Source organism: Lithobates pipiens, unplaced genomic scaffold, assembly GCF_037356315.1.
Source record: "Lithobates pipiens isolate NorthernLeopardFrog02 unplaced genomic scaffold, aLitPip1_a1.2 Scaffold_16, whole genome shotgun sequence".
Classification (NCBI taxonomy): domain Eukaryota; kingdom Metazoa; phylum Chordata; class Amphibia; order Anura; family Ranidae; genus Lithobates; species Lithobates pipiens.
The window spans coordinates 410,513,434-410,530,931 of record NW_027507748.1 but is presented as its reverse complement, the minus strand read 5'-3'; the positions used below and the strand labels follow the sequence as shown (position 1 = coordinate 410,530,931).

General features: G+C 41.6%; 1 protein-coding gene and 1 pseudogene across 2 annotated transcripts in view; one reads left to right on the top strand and one right to left on the bottom strand.

The window, feature by feature from the left end:
• The window catches only part of TRAT1 (T cell receptor associated transmembrane adaptor 1), a 91,491-nt gene extending 74,195 nt beyond the window's left edge, over positions 1-17,296 (top strand). Inside the window, exons 4-6 of one of the 2 annotated variants that reach the window (XR_013274576.1) lie at positions 5,613-5,674; positions 13,796-13,863; positions 16,084-16,162. Coding sequence is in view for 1 of the 2 variants with exons in the window: in XM_077482440.1 (XP_077338566.1) it covers positions 5,613-5,683; positions 13,796-13,863; positions 16,084-16,368 (424 nt within the window). In the remaining variant the exon portion in view is untranslated. Of the gene's footprint in view, positions 1-5,612; positions 5,684-13,795; positions 13,864-16,083 lie in introns of both variants that reach the window. The other variant, XM_077482440.1, reaches the window with a different exon arrangement.
• LOC143986328 (U2 spliceosomal RNA) lies at positions 7,268-7,375 on the bottom strand (annotated as a pseudogene).
• Positions 17,297-17,498: the final 202 nt, after the last annotated feature.

The following is a 17,498-nucleotide window of genomic DNA, read 5'->3' as shown; positions in this document are numbered from 1 at the left end:
ATATCTCAAACCAGAGGGGCTGTTGGAAAAGTGGGCAATCATTGTAGTAGTCAGTGCTACTACAGCGTAGGTGTGGGCAGCTTATTGCATTAGGGTGTGCACCCCAAAGCTCAAACACACATGCCTTTCTCTGCAATCTCAGCTGCAGGGGACAATGAATGAATGGGAAGTGCTCTGTGCTGAGAGGCTTTCTGTTCATTCACAATCTGAAGCTTGCTATACTTCAGTTATGAATGAACACAGTGAGTGAGTGTGTTCATTTAGAAAAGGAAGGTGCTGGTAAATTACATATTTACTAGCCCCTTCCTCCACTCTCCATCCTGAAACATCCCCCACAGCAGCTGAGAGGAGAGGATTCCCTCCTAAATCTGCAGGGTGTGGGGGCCAACACAGGTGGAAGCCAGGGCAGTAAGGGAAATTGGCACCACAAGTAGTGATTAGGGTGTGCCCAGGCACACTTGGCACACCCCCGCGCACACCTATATACTACAGTCATAATCACAATCTTCCGGGTCCTACTCAGGTTCTATGTGAGTGGCTTCCCTTCTGCACACTGGGGGTTATTTGCTCCACACTGCCGTCATTCATAGAACACTTTGTATTTTTTTTTTTTTTTTTTTTTTATATATATACATATCATACACTGATTGGATGAGGTGGTGAGGATTGGCAGTGGTGTCTATTGATCAGAGAAAGACATGTATTTACTGAAAAAAAGGTGTTCTATGAGTGTCAAATGAGCAACCCCCTATGATCAATGTGCTTAGGGGAAAGCACGGAACTCAAAAGGTTTCAGCTATCACTGTAATAATAGTAAAAGTGAATTCATACAAAACATAAATTGCTATGCAACACTGTGCAAATAAAGTTAATGTGCAATGCATGCAAAAACAATAATTACAATCTATATAAAAAAAAAATCACCCAATGTCCAATGTGCATATGTCTTCATTCACTATCCAAAGCAAGTGACACTTGCTTTGGAAATAGTCCATGAAGTCCTTAAAGCCAATTCTCAATGGTTCTTTATGTGAAAAAAGTCTGTGATGACGAAACATGTTGGGGTGTGGTTTAGCAGTTATCGGAAGTGGGCTGCCAATCTGTGCTGTCTGGGTGAGATACTGCCTGGCCAGCTGTTATGCTCTGTGCACAGTTTATTTGAGTTATCCCAGCGGCATTACCTGAATGCAATGAACTTTGTGTTAATTTTTGATAAATCCTATGAGTAATTTCCTATTTAATAAAGTCACTTATTTTTATGGTATCACACTATTGGGTCTATTATTGGTTACATTCAGGGAGTTCGTGGGAAAGAGGAAAGGGGGGAAGAAAAGCACTTTGCCATGGAGAGGAATACTGCAGGGCGAAGCCACTATTATTGAAAGCACTGTAAGCTTTTATTGAGCTTTACTTTTGATGAGCTTGATATAAAGGTCCTTGTTTAACGACTTCAGCCCCGGAAGAATTGGCTGTTCAATGACCAGGCCATTTTTTCTGATTTGGCACTGCGTCGCTTTAACTGACAATTGCACGGTCGCGTGATGCTGCACCCAAATAAAATAGACATCCTTTTACCCACAAATAGAGCTTTCTTTTGGCGGTATTTGATCATCTTATCTCTTCGGTTTTTATTTTTTGCGCAATAAACAAAAGAGTGACAATTTTGGAAAGAATATATATGTATTTTGTACTTTTTGCTGTAATAGCCCAAATTTTTTATTTTTAAAAAAAAGCTAATTTTTTCCTCAGTTTAGGCCGATATGTATTCTTCTACAGATTTTTGGTAATAAAAATCTCAAAAAGCATTTATTATTATTATTATTATTATTATTATTATTATTATTATTATTATTATACAGGATTTATATAGCGCCAAGAGTTTGCGCAATGCTTTACAACATCGGGGAAGATGGTACAATACAGGAGGGATCAGAGGGCCTTGCTTGTTAGCGCTTACAATCTAGAAGGGAGGGTCAAGTGAAACAAAGGGTAGTAGCTGTGGGGGATGATCAGATGGACAACATTAAAATACAGTTGTTAGGTGTGGCTAGGATAGGTTTCTCCGAAGAGATTGGTTTTCAGGGATTTGTTTAAAAGCTAATAGAGTAGGAGATAAGTGCACAGATTGGGGTAAGGCGTTCCATAGACTTGGAGAGGCTCTGGAAGAGTCCTGGAGACGAGCGTGGGAGATGATGAGAGAGCTAGAGAGCAGGAGGTCTTGTGAAGAACAAAGAACGATTAGGTTGGTATTTTGAGACTAGGTCAGTGATGTAGCTGGGGCAGAGTTGTGGATGGCTTTGTAGGTAGTCGTTAATATTTTGAATTAAATTTGTTGGGTGAGCGGAAGCCAGTGGAGGGATTGACAGAAGGAGTAGCAGACACAGAGCGATTAGTAAGGTGGATGAGCCTGGCAGCAGCATTCATGAGGGATTGAAGGGGGGATAGAGTATGTAGGGTTAAGCCAATGAGGAGGGAGTTGACGTAATCAAGGTGAGAGATGACTAGGGAGTGAATTAACAGCTTTGTGGTGTCATTGGTTAGAAAGTGGTGTATTTGGAGATGTTGCATTGGTTGAGTCGACAAGATTTGGACAGTGATTGGATGTGGGGCTTAAAGGAGAGTTTGGAATTCAGGACTACACCTAGAACCTTGGCATGCAGGGATGGGCTGATAGTTGTTCCATCGATTTTGACAGAGAGATTGGGGGAGGGGGCACGTAGTGGAGGAAAATTTATAAGTACGGTTTTGGATAAATTAAGTTTGAAGAAATGGTGTGACATCCAGACTGATATATCTGATAGTAAATTAGTAATAAGTGAGGAGAATGATGGAGTGAGTTGAAGGATAGAGAAATAGATTTGAGTGTCGTCAGTGTAGAGATGGTGTTGGAAGCCATGGGAGGCTATCATCTAACCCAGGGTGGAAGTGTAGATTGAAAAAAGGCGGGGTTCAAGAACAGAACCTTGGGGGACTCAAAGTGCATCATCAGGGGCATGGCAAATTGATGCACTTTGAAGTGACGAAATGTTGGGCAGAGCCTGGCTTAACGTGGGACCTGGACAGACTGCACTACAGAGACTATCACTGAAGCGCTGGACGCTTCAGTTGTTTTGCCTATTTTAATCAACTTAAATGTGAGTGGAATTGTTTTTTCTTAATAAATTGGGCATCGTTTTTTAAGATATCTGCACAATGAGCGTTGTTTTTCTATATTCACATGACTGCTGAACTGCATGGGAATCTTAATACCTGTTCATGATTGGAGAGATTTCTGGTTCCAGTGTACTGCTTGTCAGGAGTAGTGGAGCAAAGTGGCTTTTCTATTTTGTGCATTATCATTGCACTGATGGTAAGGGTCTGTCGTGTTGGGTGATGGTGATGGGACCCCTACTATCCTTAGCTCTGCTGGATGAGGTGGAGGGAGATCTGTTGTGGATTCACTGAACTTTCAGTACCTTTTTTGGACTTTTACACATGAATGCGTCACTTTAAATGCGTTTTTATATTTTTTGTTTTGTGCGCCGCATTTTCTTTGTTTATATTGTGCATATTGTTCCCTGCAATATAGTGCGAGCTGCCATTTTATTTATTTTATTTTTTATTTATATATTTTTTTTGAGTTAGCACAACAATCTTTATTTGTATTTTTAGCTATAACAGCTTCAACACTTCTGGGAAGGATGTCCACAGGGTTTAGGAGTGTCTATGGGAATGTTTGACCATTCTTCCAGAAGCGTATTTGTGAGATCACCAGAAGAGTTGGAGCTATTATAGCGGCAAAGTTCATGTAAAGCCAGGCATTCCAATACTTTTGACAATATAGTGTATAGTGAAAGCAGTAGCTTTTTTTTTTTTTTTTTTTTTTTTTTTTTTTTTTTTTTTACTTCCAATGGAAAGCTTGATTTCTTTTCCCCCACTATCCACACAATAATAGTTAAAATACAAGCAAGTTTGTTACATTAATTACATTAATCTGTAATGATACATATACTTTAAAGTGTTACTAAACACACAACAGTAAAATCAGTGTGTAAATGCAGTAGAGCATGCTTGGTATACTCACTGTAAAACCTAAGGGGTCCACTGCATTGTGTAAACAGGCTGTTTTGATCCTGTATGCATAGATCCTCCTCTCTTTTCACTGACTCCAGAACATGTCCAGATAAGACAGAGTTACTTGAAGTCAGGCTGCACATGTTCAGTTTGGTGTGTATTGCTAGTTTTTTTTAATCTTGGGAGAGTGCATGCAATCGGCACAGGGGCAATCAACACTTTCCAGACAAAGGGTCAGGGGTCCTACATCCTGATAGGAGAGCCGTGCAGTATGAAAACTCCTCCTACAAGCTTAAACCAGGCACTGATAGAAGTCACAAGACTGCTATATACTGCTGATGAGAAGTTTTTTTAGCAGTTTATATTTACTAAAATGATTGCATTTCCTAGTTCTGTGTACTGCGGGAGACCAGATATAGTGAATGCAGGGTCCTGGGTTTAGTAACACTTTAACTCTCCATGTTTTTTCCCATCCCTTACATATATTGCCAGGTTATCTTCCAAAACACATGCTCACCTCACAGAGAATCCACAGTTGTTCCACTGTAGTGTACTGTTTGGGTGGCACAGCCCAGGTCCTGTTCTGCCAGGCTCAGCTAGCAGTCACTCCTGGGTACAGACAGCCTAGTCTTGATGATGCATTGGGTCTACGCTCTTGTCGTTCTCTGTGCCTGGTCCTGCAGCCTCCTGGGAAATGTGAGGTGAGTAACCCAGGAGACTGCAGGACCAGGGATATGTCATCTTGGCCTAGGCCAAAATGGTAGCAGAGGACGGGGCCAAGGTAAAAAACAAAACAAACAAAAAACTTCCTTTTTTGGGAGTAAAAGTATAACTAATGCCAGATCTAAACATCTTATGAGCAGGGTATTTAAAGCAGAGGAGACAGGAAATGGAGTTGATTTACTAAAGGAAAATATACTGTGCACTGCAAGTGCACTTGCTCCAGAGCTTAGTGAATGAGGTAAAGTTTCACTTTGCAAAGAATACTTAATCACATGCAAGGAAAAAAAAAAACTGAGTTTTTGCTTGCACATGATTGGATGATAGAGAGCTTCCCCTCATTTTAGAGCTTCTCCCCAGATCTAGAGCAAATTAACTTAAAGTGCGCTCACATTAAACAGTATATTTGCCTTTAATAAATCAACCTCATTAATGCCTCTTCTGCAATAGCCTAAACCTACCTTACTGCTTGAATTTCTCTACAATCCACACTAAGCTGGAGATATGTCATCCTGCGCCAGCAAATCAGGGTGGCCAAAGACCAGCATACAGGGACGAAGATGCTGGCACTGACGACTCGGGAACCTTGCAGGCAGCAGACTGTTGGAGAAGAGGTATGTATCTGCAGCTTTAGCTCTACTTTAAAAATTATTTGTATTTAGAATGGGATATTCTTGTATAATATGAAAACATATGTTAAAGAGTTATATGCCGGCATGCAGAAAACAAACAAACAATTATATAATATTTATGGCTGGATACAAATTAGTGTTCATAAATACGTTGTATATCACTACTTCAGCTTTAGTAAAATTAATATTATTTGTTTAAATCTGCAGTTTTGATCAGCAGTGCATCGAAACTAATCCTATTTATGGCAACCTGAATCAGCCAGTTCTTAGTAAGTACGGTAAATATGAGTTTGATTCATTTCATACAAGTGATTATAAATATGATAGACAAATGACATGCTTTATGAAACATGCAGCGACTAATCAAATCTGATATATTCTAGATATATTCTTCTAGATTCATAGTGATAGCTAAACTCCTACATCTTAAAGAAGAAATATCAAGGAATTATAGAATCTATTGCATCTTCATCCAAACATCTACTTTGGCTAATAATCTGTCCCTATAAAGATGTCTCTCCTATTGAGATGGACACAAATTGACAGCCCTTTTAAGATGGAAGCTCAAAAAAACTTTCTGTACACCCATAAAGCCCTATAAAATAACATGGTGCAGAGGAGTGTTGCCAACCTACCAGACTGAAATTTACCAACACAACACCCAAAATTTCCTGGCACAGCCAAGTTTTACTGGCATTTCCAAAATTAAAAAAATTACAGTTTTAAGTCCAAATTTTAGTATTTAGGCTGCAGACAAGTTTTTTTTTTATTATTTGAAAGCCTGTGGCGTGCAAAACACACTCAAAAACTTCACCCGGTGCATAAAAAATCTGCACACGCATAAAAAGTGACACAAAAAAGTGCAGACGGGTACACAAGCCCTCTAAAATCAGAGGGCCTTGTCCTGAATCCCCCGGGGCATTAGGCTCCTGACAGGGACAAGGACACTTAAAACTTGGTCTTCCTGGCCGAAACCAGTCAGACCCCGTTCTTTGGAAGGTCTGCCGAGACAGACCCACCCAAATACTAGGTGAGGCTCCCCCGAAGGGAGACCCTAGCCCTAAGGAAGAGGGCGAACTAAGCCAGAAGGCCATGTCCACCCCCTCCCCAGACTTTCAGGATAGGCCCTGGGACCTGTGAGCCTACTCATCACAGCAAACGTGCAAAGTGACAAAACAAGACGTGACAAACACACACTGAAAATAAATAAAAAGTGGGGAAGGGATAGTGGAGAGGCGAGTGAAAAGGTGGTCATTGTGTGAAACAATGACCAGGCCCTCCGGCCAGGAATAAAAAATTCCTCTGGTCCCAGCCAAAAGGCCCAGCCCAAGAGGCAGGTGCTAAAAAAGCGTGTTATGGTGCAGTGACTTTGGTGTCCAAAATCAATGTGACCCTCACTCACAGTGATTCTTAGGCACCCCTGGACTGCCACTCCAGGGGGCACATACTCCATAGGCTTTCAAGACCGCCCTGACCCACGGTCTGAACCACAGCAGCCCCCACCCTAGACAGGAAGGCGTGAAGATCAGGAAGCTTGGTGAGAGCCCTTTGCCATCAGGATCCACCGTCGCTCCCATCACTCCTTCCTAATAACATTCGGGAAGTACTAACCGCTCCTCCCCCTCAGCATAGAGAGGAGCCAGTATTCCCTCCCGAAAAACTGTCCAGGGCTAGAACTACCCCAATCCAGGCCAGAAGGCCAGGTACTTGACCCTCTGGGTCAGACCAGTGGCAGCACCCATCCTCACCAGAAGCATCCTTCCAGACGGCTCAGACTCGACCATGCATCGGCCCCCAGTTTTCTGTCGGGCGGCACGACGTGGCCCCTACCGAAACCATCCTTCCAGTTGCTAATTACGCCATCAGAGTGCTGACCAAACCCTCTCTATTAGGGATGGAACAGTGCCTCCTTTGGCAACTGATAAGAACAGATACTACACTTGATCTTAGCCAAAAGGCCGAGAAGCGAGGCTGCAGACAAGTACAATATGCAATTAGCAATGTGATTTAAGATAGATATTATGTTAAAAAAACATATTTCTTATTTTATTTTCGATATAGTAAGCAAGTAGCTCAGGGAGAAGACTCAGGGGGGCAAGAAATTGGAATAGGAAGGCACATACACACATGAAGTTGACTCTTGGTCCCTTCGGTCCACTTCAGTCTAAACAGCATGGACAGTCCAGCTCCCGACCTGCCCTGTTCCTTTCGTGCAGACCCCCACATGAGGCTCTGGCAGCTCTGCTTGGCTCCCTTGCACCATGACATCACATGACACACTCGGGCACTGCCTCCACCAGAGCCCCCTGATCACACTGTAGCAGGGACTTGGATGGTCTCGGCCGGTTCTGGACCGAACCGAACATCACCGCTATATTTTTTTACAAGCAACTTTTCCCTTTTACTGGCAGGAGAAAATTGTCTGTTTTTTACTGGCTGCTAGTAAAAATACTGACAGTTAGCAACACTGGTGCAGAGTGCAGTATCCCAGAACAGTTTGATTGGTTGCTTTAAGTCAATGCAGTTTGCTATGTTATACTATGGTATTTGTGAGTTCTTCTAAACTTAGGCAGGACACACTCTGTTGGAATCTCGGTCAGTTCAGCAGGAACTGGCCAGGATTCAAACCCTGTATGGGCAGGCTAAATGTACCAAGTTGATTGATCAATCAACTTGTGTACATCAAGTATTCCAGGTTTTACCTGAGATTATTGCTAGCGGCTGCTATAGACAATGACCCAGCAAGAGGGATTCCCTCATCAGCACTGTCTGTGTGTTGATGGGGGAATCAAGCAAATAAGTTGCAGGACAGAAATTTGCTCAGTGTATGGCCGGCCTTAACCACTTAAAGTGGGGTACCCCCTAAAAAAATAAAAGTCAGCAGCTACAAATACTGCAGCTGCTTACTTTTCATAATCGGACACTTACCTGTCCCAGGGTCCAGCGATGCGGGGGAACAAAGTTCCCCGCTCCACTCGCAGCACCGGCATTCTTACTGTGGGCACCCAGCTGTGGCTTCACAGCCGGGCACCCACTGCGCATGCATGAGCGGCGCCGGGGGGCGTGATACACCGCACAGTCATCAGGGACCCTCTAGCAACAGGCATTTAGAGGTGAGTAAAAAAAATTTATTTTTTCCAATTATTTTATTTTTTTATGAATTTTGAGCTATTTTTTTTTTTTTTTGGTGGCAACACCACTTTAAGGACCAGGCCTATTTTTGACATGTGTGGTCTACAAGTTTAAAATCCGTTTTTGTTTTTAGAACCCCCAAACCTTTTTTTTTTTTTCAGACACCCTAGAGAATAAAATGGTGGGTGTTGCAATACTTTATGTCACACGGTATTTGCGCAGCGGTCTTACAAGCGCAATTTTTTGGGAAAAAATACACTTTTGTGAGTTAAAAAATAAAAACGGTACACTTAGCCATTTTTTTTTTAATATTGTGAAAGATGATGTTATGCTGAGTAAATTGATACCCAACATGTCCCGCTTCAAAATTGTGCCCGCTCGTAAAATGGCGACAAACTTTGGCACTTAAAAATCTCCATAGGCGTTGTTTAAAAAATTCTACAGGTTAGCAGTTTTGAGTTAGAGGAGGTCTTTTGCTAGAATTATTGCTCTCACTCTATTGATCGCGGCAAATGTAAATATCCATTGTAATAGAAAAAAGCATGACAGGTCCTCTGGAATCAAAAAGACCCCAGATTTCACATTTACACTTCAAAGCTATTAAAAAAAAAAGTATTTAAAAATAAAATAAAATTTGTCCCTTTAAGGCTAGTGGGCAGAAGTGACGTTTGACGTCGCTCCCGTCATCCGATGGTATGTAGTTGAGTGGGGGCATAATTCCCTCACTCAACTTCCTGCCTATCAAGGGATAAGATCGGATCGTCTGTGTCTTTACCGACAGATCCAGTAAGCGACGGAGACAACCGAGATGTGGCAAGAGGGGGGTGGGCACCTCTCCCGGCACCAATAAAAGTGATCTCATGGTGAATCCACCATGAAAACCACTTTTATCTTAAAGCGGGCGGCCCGCCGTTTAAAAAAATACTGGGGTTATGGCAGCTATCTACTGCCATAACAATGGTATTTAACATCTAAGGACCGATAGATATATAGATATATAGATATATATATATATATATATATATATATATATATATATAATCTATCGTTGACAGGCGGTTATTGTTATGAACAGATTTTAGGACCAAATTCTGCATTTTTTTTATACTGGCAATTTTTGTTGCTTGAAATTTTAAAGGGTCAAATGATTAAACTTAAAACCTTTTCCATTGCCCCGTCTCCAATGATGATGCATGGAAATTGTTGCCTGAACTCTTTTCAGAAACTGACACTTTTGGGAGTAAGCAGGGAAAATACAGCAGCGCTATCTGAGTGTAGATAGATAGGGCTGGCCCTACCATGGGACCCAGCAGGCCCATGGTCTCAGGTAGCATTTTAAGAGGAGCAGCAGTGACAAGTTGTACCCATATGGTCACCCATGCCATGTCTCCCAAGATCTGCCTGTGGGACTTCTGTGAAAGGCTGCATTCAATGAGTGCATAGCCCCTAGTGCCTGTAAGACATTTTCACACTGAGCTGATATTGACGCTTGCCAGAGTCGCTCAGAGTGTGACACTTTCATGTAATGTAAATTAATGCAGATAGAGACCAGCTATCAAAATTGAGCGTTGGGGTGGGAGGGGGGACGCTATGTGTATGTGGCCCTGCCCCCTTTCTTAAGCAGCCTAATCATTGGCTGGTGTTTGATAGCTGCTGGGTCCCACCCACTCCCGACATCACCAATGAATTTTGACAGCTGATTTCTCTCTGCATGCAGTTACATTACATGTCTGTGTCACACACAGTTTCACTAAGCATCAATATCAGCTCAGTGTGAAACTCCCTTTCCTCTGTCAGTGCCAATCGTGCCACCTGTCAGTGCCAATCAGTGTTTCCAATCAGTGCCACCTGTTTGTGCCAATCAGTGTTTCCAATCAGTGCCACCTACCAGTGGCAATCAGTGCCCATGAGTGCTGACTATCAGTGCCCATCAGTGCTGCAAATTAGTACCAATCAGTGCTGCCTATTAGTGCCATTAGTGTGTCCAATCAGTGTCACCTATCATTGCCTATCAGGGCCCATCGGTGCTGCCTATCAGTGCCAATCATTGCTGACTGTCAGTGCTGCCAATCAGTGCACTGAGTGCAGGAATGGGGTGATGAACTCAGCAGCCAGGCACATTGTCCATGGGGGGGCCGGCCTGGTGGGGCACAACTGAAATCTGTTGATGTTTATTAATTCAACATGCCGATCTTTAGTATACTAGGTAATCATTACACTACTATTTAAAATAAATTACTGGAGGTAAAATAAAAAAAGTGTCAGTAAAAGGCCTGCCGCTAAGCACTGTTATGTGTTCCCACACCAAAAAAAAAAAAAAAAGTGCAGCGCTAACTTACTGATCAATAACTTAACAATAATGGTGGAATACTGTATGGAAATCCCAATAGGCTTCAATGTTACCACAATACCGTCTCTGATACGCAACTTCACATATAATACACATCAAACTGAAAATAGGACACACTTTATAAAATGAAACTTAGCAGGGATGGTGGAAACCCCTCCTATAGATATTGGCTATAAAAAAAATTCTTCATCAGTTTTGGCCAATATGTATTCTGCTACATATAGTTATATATTTATACCATCTACAAAATAGGGAATAGATTTATGGCATTTTATATGACCATTGATATGTATATATAATATACATATCAATGCTGCCGGCCGCCGCTATTTATATATGAATGCCGGTAATTTACATGTAAACACAGGGTCTGCAGGCGAATAATCTGTACACAACAATAGGGGAGAGCTGGGCAGCATCAGTAGCAGCACTTCACACTGAGATATTGGGACACAGCACAGGACTAAAACCTCAAGGGGCGAGGCAATTTAAACTGGGATAGTTGGCAAGTATGAGGCGGCTGCTTTGGGCCCCACAACAATGACAGGGCCCAGGGCAGTTGCCCCTTTTGCCCTGCCTTAAAAATGGCTATATATATATATATATATATATATATATATATATATATATATATATATATATATATATATATATATATATATATATATATATATATACAGTGGTGTGAAAAAGTGTTTGCCCCCTTCCTCATTTCCTGTTCCTTTGCATGTTTGTCACACTTAAGTGTTTCGGAACATCAAACCAATTTAAACAATAGTCAAGGACAACACAAGTAAACACAAAATGCAATTTGTAAATGAAGGTGTTTATTATTAAAGGTGAAAAAAAATCCAAACCATCATGGCCCTGTGTGAAAAAGTGATTGCCCCCTAAACCTAATAACTGGTTGGGCCACCCTTAGCAGCAACAACTGCAACCAAGCGTTTGCGATAACGTGCAATGAGGCTTTTACAGCGTCCTGGAGGAATTTTGGCCCACTCATCTTTGCAGAATTGTCCTAATTCAGTTACATTAGAGGGTTTTCGAGCATGAACGGCCTTTTTAAGGTCATACCACAACATCTCAATAGGATTCAGGTCAGGACTTTGGCTAGGCCACTCCAAAGTCTTCATTTTGTTTTTCTTCAGCCATTCGTTGGTGGACTTGCTGGTGTGTTTAGGATCATTGTCCTGCTGCAGAACCCAAGTTCGTTTCAGCTTGAGTACACGAACAGATGGTCGGACATTCTCCTTCAGGATCTCTTGGTAGACAGCAGAATTCATAGTTCCTTTTATCACGGCAAGTCTTCCAGGTCCTGAAGCAGCAAAACAGCCCCAGACCATCACACTACCACCACCATATTTTACTGTTGGTATAATGTTCTTTTTATGAAATGCAGTGTTCCTTCTACGCCAGATATACTTGGACACACACCTTCCAAAGAGTTCCACTTTTGTCTCATCGGTCCACAGAATGTTGTCCCAAAAGTCTTGGGGATCATCAAGATTTGTTCTGGAGAAATTGAGACGAGCTTTGATGTTCTTTTTGCTCAGCAGTGGTTTTCTCCTTGGAACTCTGCCATGCAGGCCATTTTTGCCCAGTCTTTTCCTGATGGTGGAGGCATGAACGCTGACCTTAACTGAGGCAAGTGAGGCCTGCAGTTCCTTGGACGTTGTTGTGGGGTCTTTTGTGACCTCTTGGATGAGTCGTCGCTGCGCTCTTGGGGTAATTTTGGGCAACCGGCCACTCCTGGGAAGGTTCACCACTGTTCCATGTCTTCGCCATTTGTGGATAATGGCTCTCACTGTGGTTCGCTGGATTCCCAAAGCTTTGGAAATGGCTTTATAACCCTTTCCAGACTGATAGATCTCAATTACTTTCTTTCTCAATTGTTCCTGAATTTCTTTGGGTCTCGGCATGATGTGTAGCTTTTAAGGATCTTCTGGTGGACCTTACTGTGTCAAGCAGCTCCTATTTAAGTGATGCCTTGATTGTGAACAGGTGTGGCAATAATCAGGCCTGGGTGTGGCTAGAGAAATTGAACTCAGGTGTGGACAACCACAGTTATAGTATGTTTTAACAAGGGGGGCAATCACTTTTTCACACAGGGCCATGATGGTTTGGATTTTTTTTCACCTTTAATAATAAACGCCTTCATTTACAAATTGCATTTTGTGTTTACTTGTGTTGTCCTTGACTATTGTTTAAATTGGTTTGATGTTCCGAAACACTTAAGTGTGACAAACATGCAAAGGAACAGGAAATGAGGAAGGGGGCAAAAACCTTTTCACACCACTGTGTATATATATATATATATATATATATATATATATATATATATATATATATATATATATATATATATATATATATATATATATATATATATATTTATACATTTGCTAATAAGCGTGTTTTACCTTGTTTCTTCGACATGCATTATTGTACTGCTAAACATTACGACTGTTGCACTGCAGTACCATCCAGAAGGGAAAGCAACCCAATGTACACTTATGAATACAGTTAAATACACATAAAGTTATTATGAATAATCATCTTTATTTGCCCAATATGTTTATTCCTACAATTGTCAACTCCATATAATGGTCATTATGGTGTATTTTTTTTTGTTTCAGATATTTTAGGAAAATACCACATTATGGCTGCTAGTTGAAGCTGACAATCTTAGAAATAATATTATACAAAATACAGGTAGTTTGTTACAGCTGGGCAAATGGTTGTGATATTCATCCAGCACATTTTCCATAAAAAGTCCCCGTAGTAATGTCTGATGCTCAGTTACTCTTTGAACTATCGCTATATAAGCTATTTTGTTTTCACCATAAAATTGAAATGATTGCCTGAAACATAATGACATTTAAAATATACGTTGTTTTTTTAATCTTAGATACTACAGATGAATGTTGCTATGAACCAATGGCAATTGCTCATGCAAGAAACAGGGAGGAAGACCAGGTACAGTTTATATAACCTTCTTGATATTTTTTATTTTTTGCCACACATATGAAAATGGTCAGGCAAGAATGATAAAGAATTCCATGTTTTTAAAGTACGGTTTTAAATTACATAATACCCAATTAATTTTTGCTGCTTCTTTGAGTGCTGATTAGAGATAAGTCGAACGTACGTGGGTTTGGTGAACTTTACTAAAATTGACTAAAGTGCCAGGAAAGTAGTTGTCAAATGGCATGGGGGGGCTGAGCACTGATCTAGGGAACATGTACCGAAGTGAAAAAAAAATTGTTTGGCTGGTTTTAATATTTTTATTTTATATTACAATTATAGAAATAATAAAAATGGCAAAATTTCTTTAAATAACATGCTTGGGGAATGCCCTTAACTTAACTATAAAGTGGAGCATCTTTATGCCGTATAAAATGCAGTTTAAATTGCCAGAAAAGAACACCTCTCGGACTATTGCTTTAGTTTGTTAACAAAGTGGCACACATTTTCCTTCATTTATACCAGACCCTTGTGCCAGAGGAAGGTGTAGTATAGATGTTAATAATGACCCCACACATAAAAAAAAAGTATGTGGTTTCCCCCCTTGATGAGGGTCTGGTATGGCTGTCAAGGGGAACACAAAGAACAAAACAAAAAAGGCATGTGGTCCCCCCCTAAATTCCATATTAATCCTTACCAGAGCATAGAGCCTGGTTGGCCAAGAAAAGGGTGAAAACTAGCATGCACCCTTTTCCTCCTGAACCATACCAGGCCACATGCCCATAACACAGGGGGACATCCCTGTCAAAGCACCTTGTCCCTATGTCGATGAGGACAGGGGCCTCTTTCCACACAAACCTAGCTGAGTGGTCATGGAGATCTGCAGGCAATGGGCTTATCAGAATCTAAATGATGGGGCCTCCAGATACTGCCCCTCCCCCATGTGAATGAGCAAGGAATGCATTATATCCCTACTCATTCACAAAATGTAAAAAAAATGCCCCAAGATGTAAATCCATTGTTAATCAAACTGATAAACTACATCTGCTGAAAGAAAAAAACTTGATGGTATCCACTCCTGACGCTTACTTGTGTCCTGTTGCTAAAATTAAACCTCAGTCTCCCAAGTGACATCATTGACCATATTTGCTTAGTGATAGCATGGAGATCTTGTTTGCTCCCTTGTGATCAGTTAAATATACCAATAAAAAACAGTGGCGGCTGGCGCTCACTATTTGGGGGGGCACAACCAACACTCCCCCCCCCCCCACGGGAGACGGATGGTGGGTCATCCATCACCCCCCTGGGAGACACAGACCGCGGTGATCACCCCCCCCGCTGCGGGAGATGGATGACAGGTCATCCACCAACCCCACGGGAGACCGAGACAACGGCGATCACCCACCCCAACCCCCCCACAGGAGACAGGCAGTGGCAGTAATCACCCCCACCCCCCGAGAGGCTGCCTTACCTTATAGAGGCATGGAGGCAGGGAGAAGGAAGAGCAGGGGCTGCACACAGGAGACATTCTCCTTCCGGCAAAATAGAAACTGGAAGTGTGTCCTGAGACACGATTGGCCAGGGAGTCCTAAGACTCTATGGCCAATAGGAGCTTCCTGATTGACCAGGAGAATGAGGGAAAAATAGCGACTACTTACCCCTAATACTTACCTGAGCCCCCTCTAAAGGCAGCAATGTCCACAAGAGCCTTGCTCTCTGGGACCTGCACTCCTGATTGGCTTTTGGCATCCATTGGCTCCCGCTGCTGTCAATCACAGCCAGTGAGATAATAAGGAGACGGGGTGGGGGCAGGTCGCAGCTCCGTGTGTGAATGGACACAAAGAGCCCCGGGTTTGGGAGCATGCCTACCTGGGTGCCCCCACAGCAAGCAGCTTGGCACTCAGCAGGAGGGAGGGGCCAGGAGCGCCGGCATGGGACCCTAAAAGAGGAGGATCAGGGCTACTCTGTGCAAAACCATTGCATAGAGCAGATAAGTATAACATGTTTATTATTATTAAAAAAAAAAAAGACATTAACATCCCTTTAAGCTGATCCAAAATCAAAAAGATTTTTTATGTAACCCTGTTAACTCTGTGAACTATAGAACCACCACCTAGTAAAAGGAGGAGTTAGTAAAAAAAATACTATATTAAGTCCAAACCTTAGTATAAAATGAGTTACTCTAAACAAATGAAGCAAGAAAGGTAATTGTTTTTTTTCCTTTTTTACTAGCTGGAAGCTGAGGAACAGACATGCTATGCTTCACTAGATCTTAGCCCCAAAAGGTCTGGGAAAAAGCGAAGAAAGAAACCAAAACAAATTAGCCATCAGACTGTGGAAGACAAGCCAGCTAGTAGAAATGGGCAACTATTGTCTAGATCCAGCATATACCTGAACAGTGAACAGCTTACGGCGGAATGCCAAGCTGAAGAGGATTTGATCCATGATGACCCTGTCAGAATTTACCACTTATTACGAAAGACGAGAGACAATGTGGCTATAGAAGATGAGAATTGAGGTGACTGGCCAGGCAAAGAGATACTCTAATTTGTTACTTACTGAGTGGAACTCTGTATTATAAACAGGTTAATCACAGGAGTTTGAAGTATATACTACTATATTTAAACCAAACTATACAGTGTGAAATTAAGCATTGCCTTCATTAAGGGTTCATGTTACACAAGGAGCAGAAAAAAAGGCCAGCACCTCTGGAAAAAAAAGTGGCATAAAAAATGCTTATAGTAGCTCTTTTGCACAAGAGTTTAAGATAGTTTATGGGTGTTTGCTTTTATAAGCATTTTTTCCAAAACATTCCCCTCTGCTCATTTTTCACTATAATCAATGTATACTTGAAAACACTGAATGTGGCTAAATGCCACGTTCAGGTGCGTTTAGCATTTTCTCTGAAAACTACTCTCAAAACCGCACTTGTGATGTTTTTTTTTTCCTGCCTCCAAACTCTTCTCTTGTAATATGCCTCTAAACACCCTAATGTGCATGGACATCAGTGCCGCCTATCAGTGCCACATATCAATGCCTCCTATCAGTGCCCATAAGTGCGGCATATTTGTGCCTCATCAGTGCCATCTAATCAGTGCCCTCCAGTTCAGCCTATCAGAGCCCATCAGTGCCGCCTCATCAGTACACATCAGTAAAGGAGAAAAATGACTTAGTTACAAAACTAAGTAAAAAAAAGTATTTTTTTTTTCCTTAGTAAAAAATAAAAAACACAGCAGTGATTAAATACCACCAAAAGAAAGCTCTATTTGTGTGAAGAAAATTTGTTTGGGTACAGTGCAGCATGACCGTGCAATTGTCAATCAAAGTGCAACAGCGCTGACAGCTGAAAAGTGACTTGGGTAGGAAGGGGGTGTAAGTGCTCTGTAGGCAAGTAGATAAGGACTGGAGGCATTAAACCCGAAATAAAACAGATTTAAATAAACCACATATGTCTTATTTATTTTTATTAGAAAAAAAAAATGACCATATAAAACTTAATATAAGGAGTTTACCAATTTGGGGCAGGGCCTCATTTGCATATTGTCATGGCAACACAACCCCAGCAGCTGTGATGTCACAGTGTGAGAATCCCTATATAAAGAATCTTTCAGCAGCTGGAGCTCAGACAGAATCTTGAAGGTGAAGGA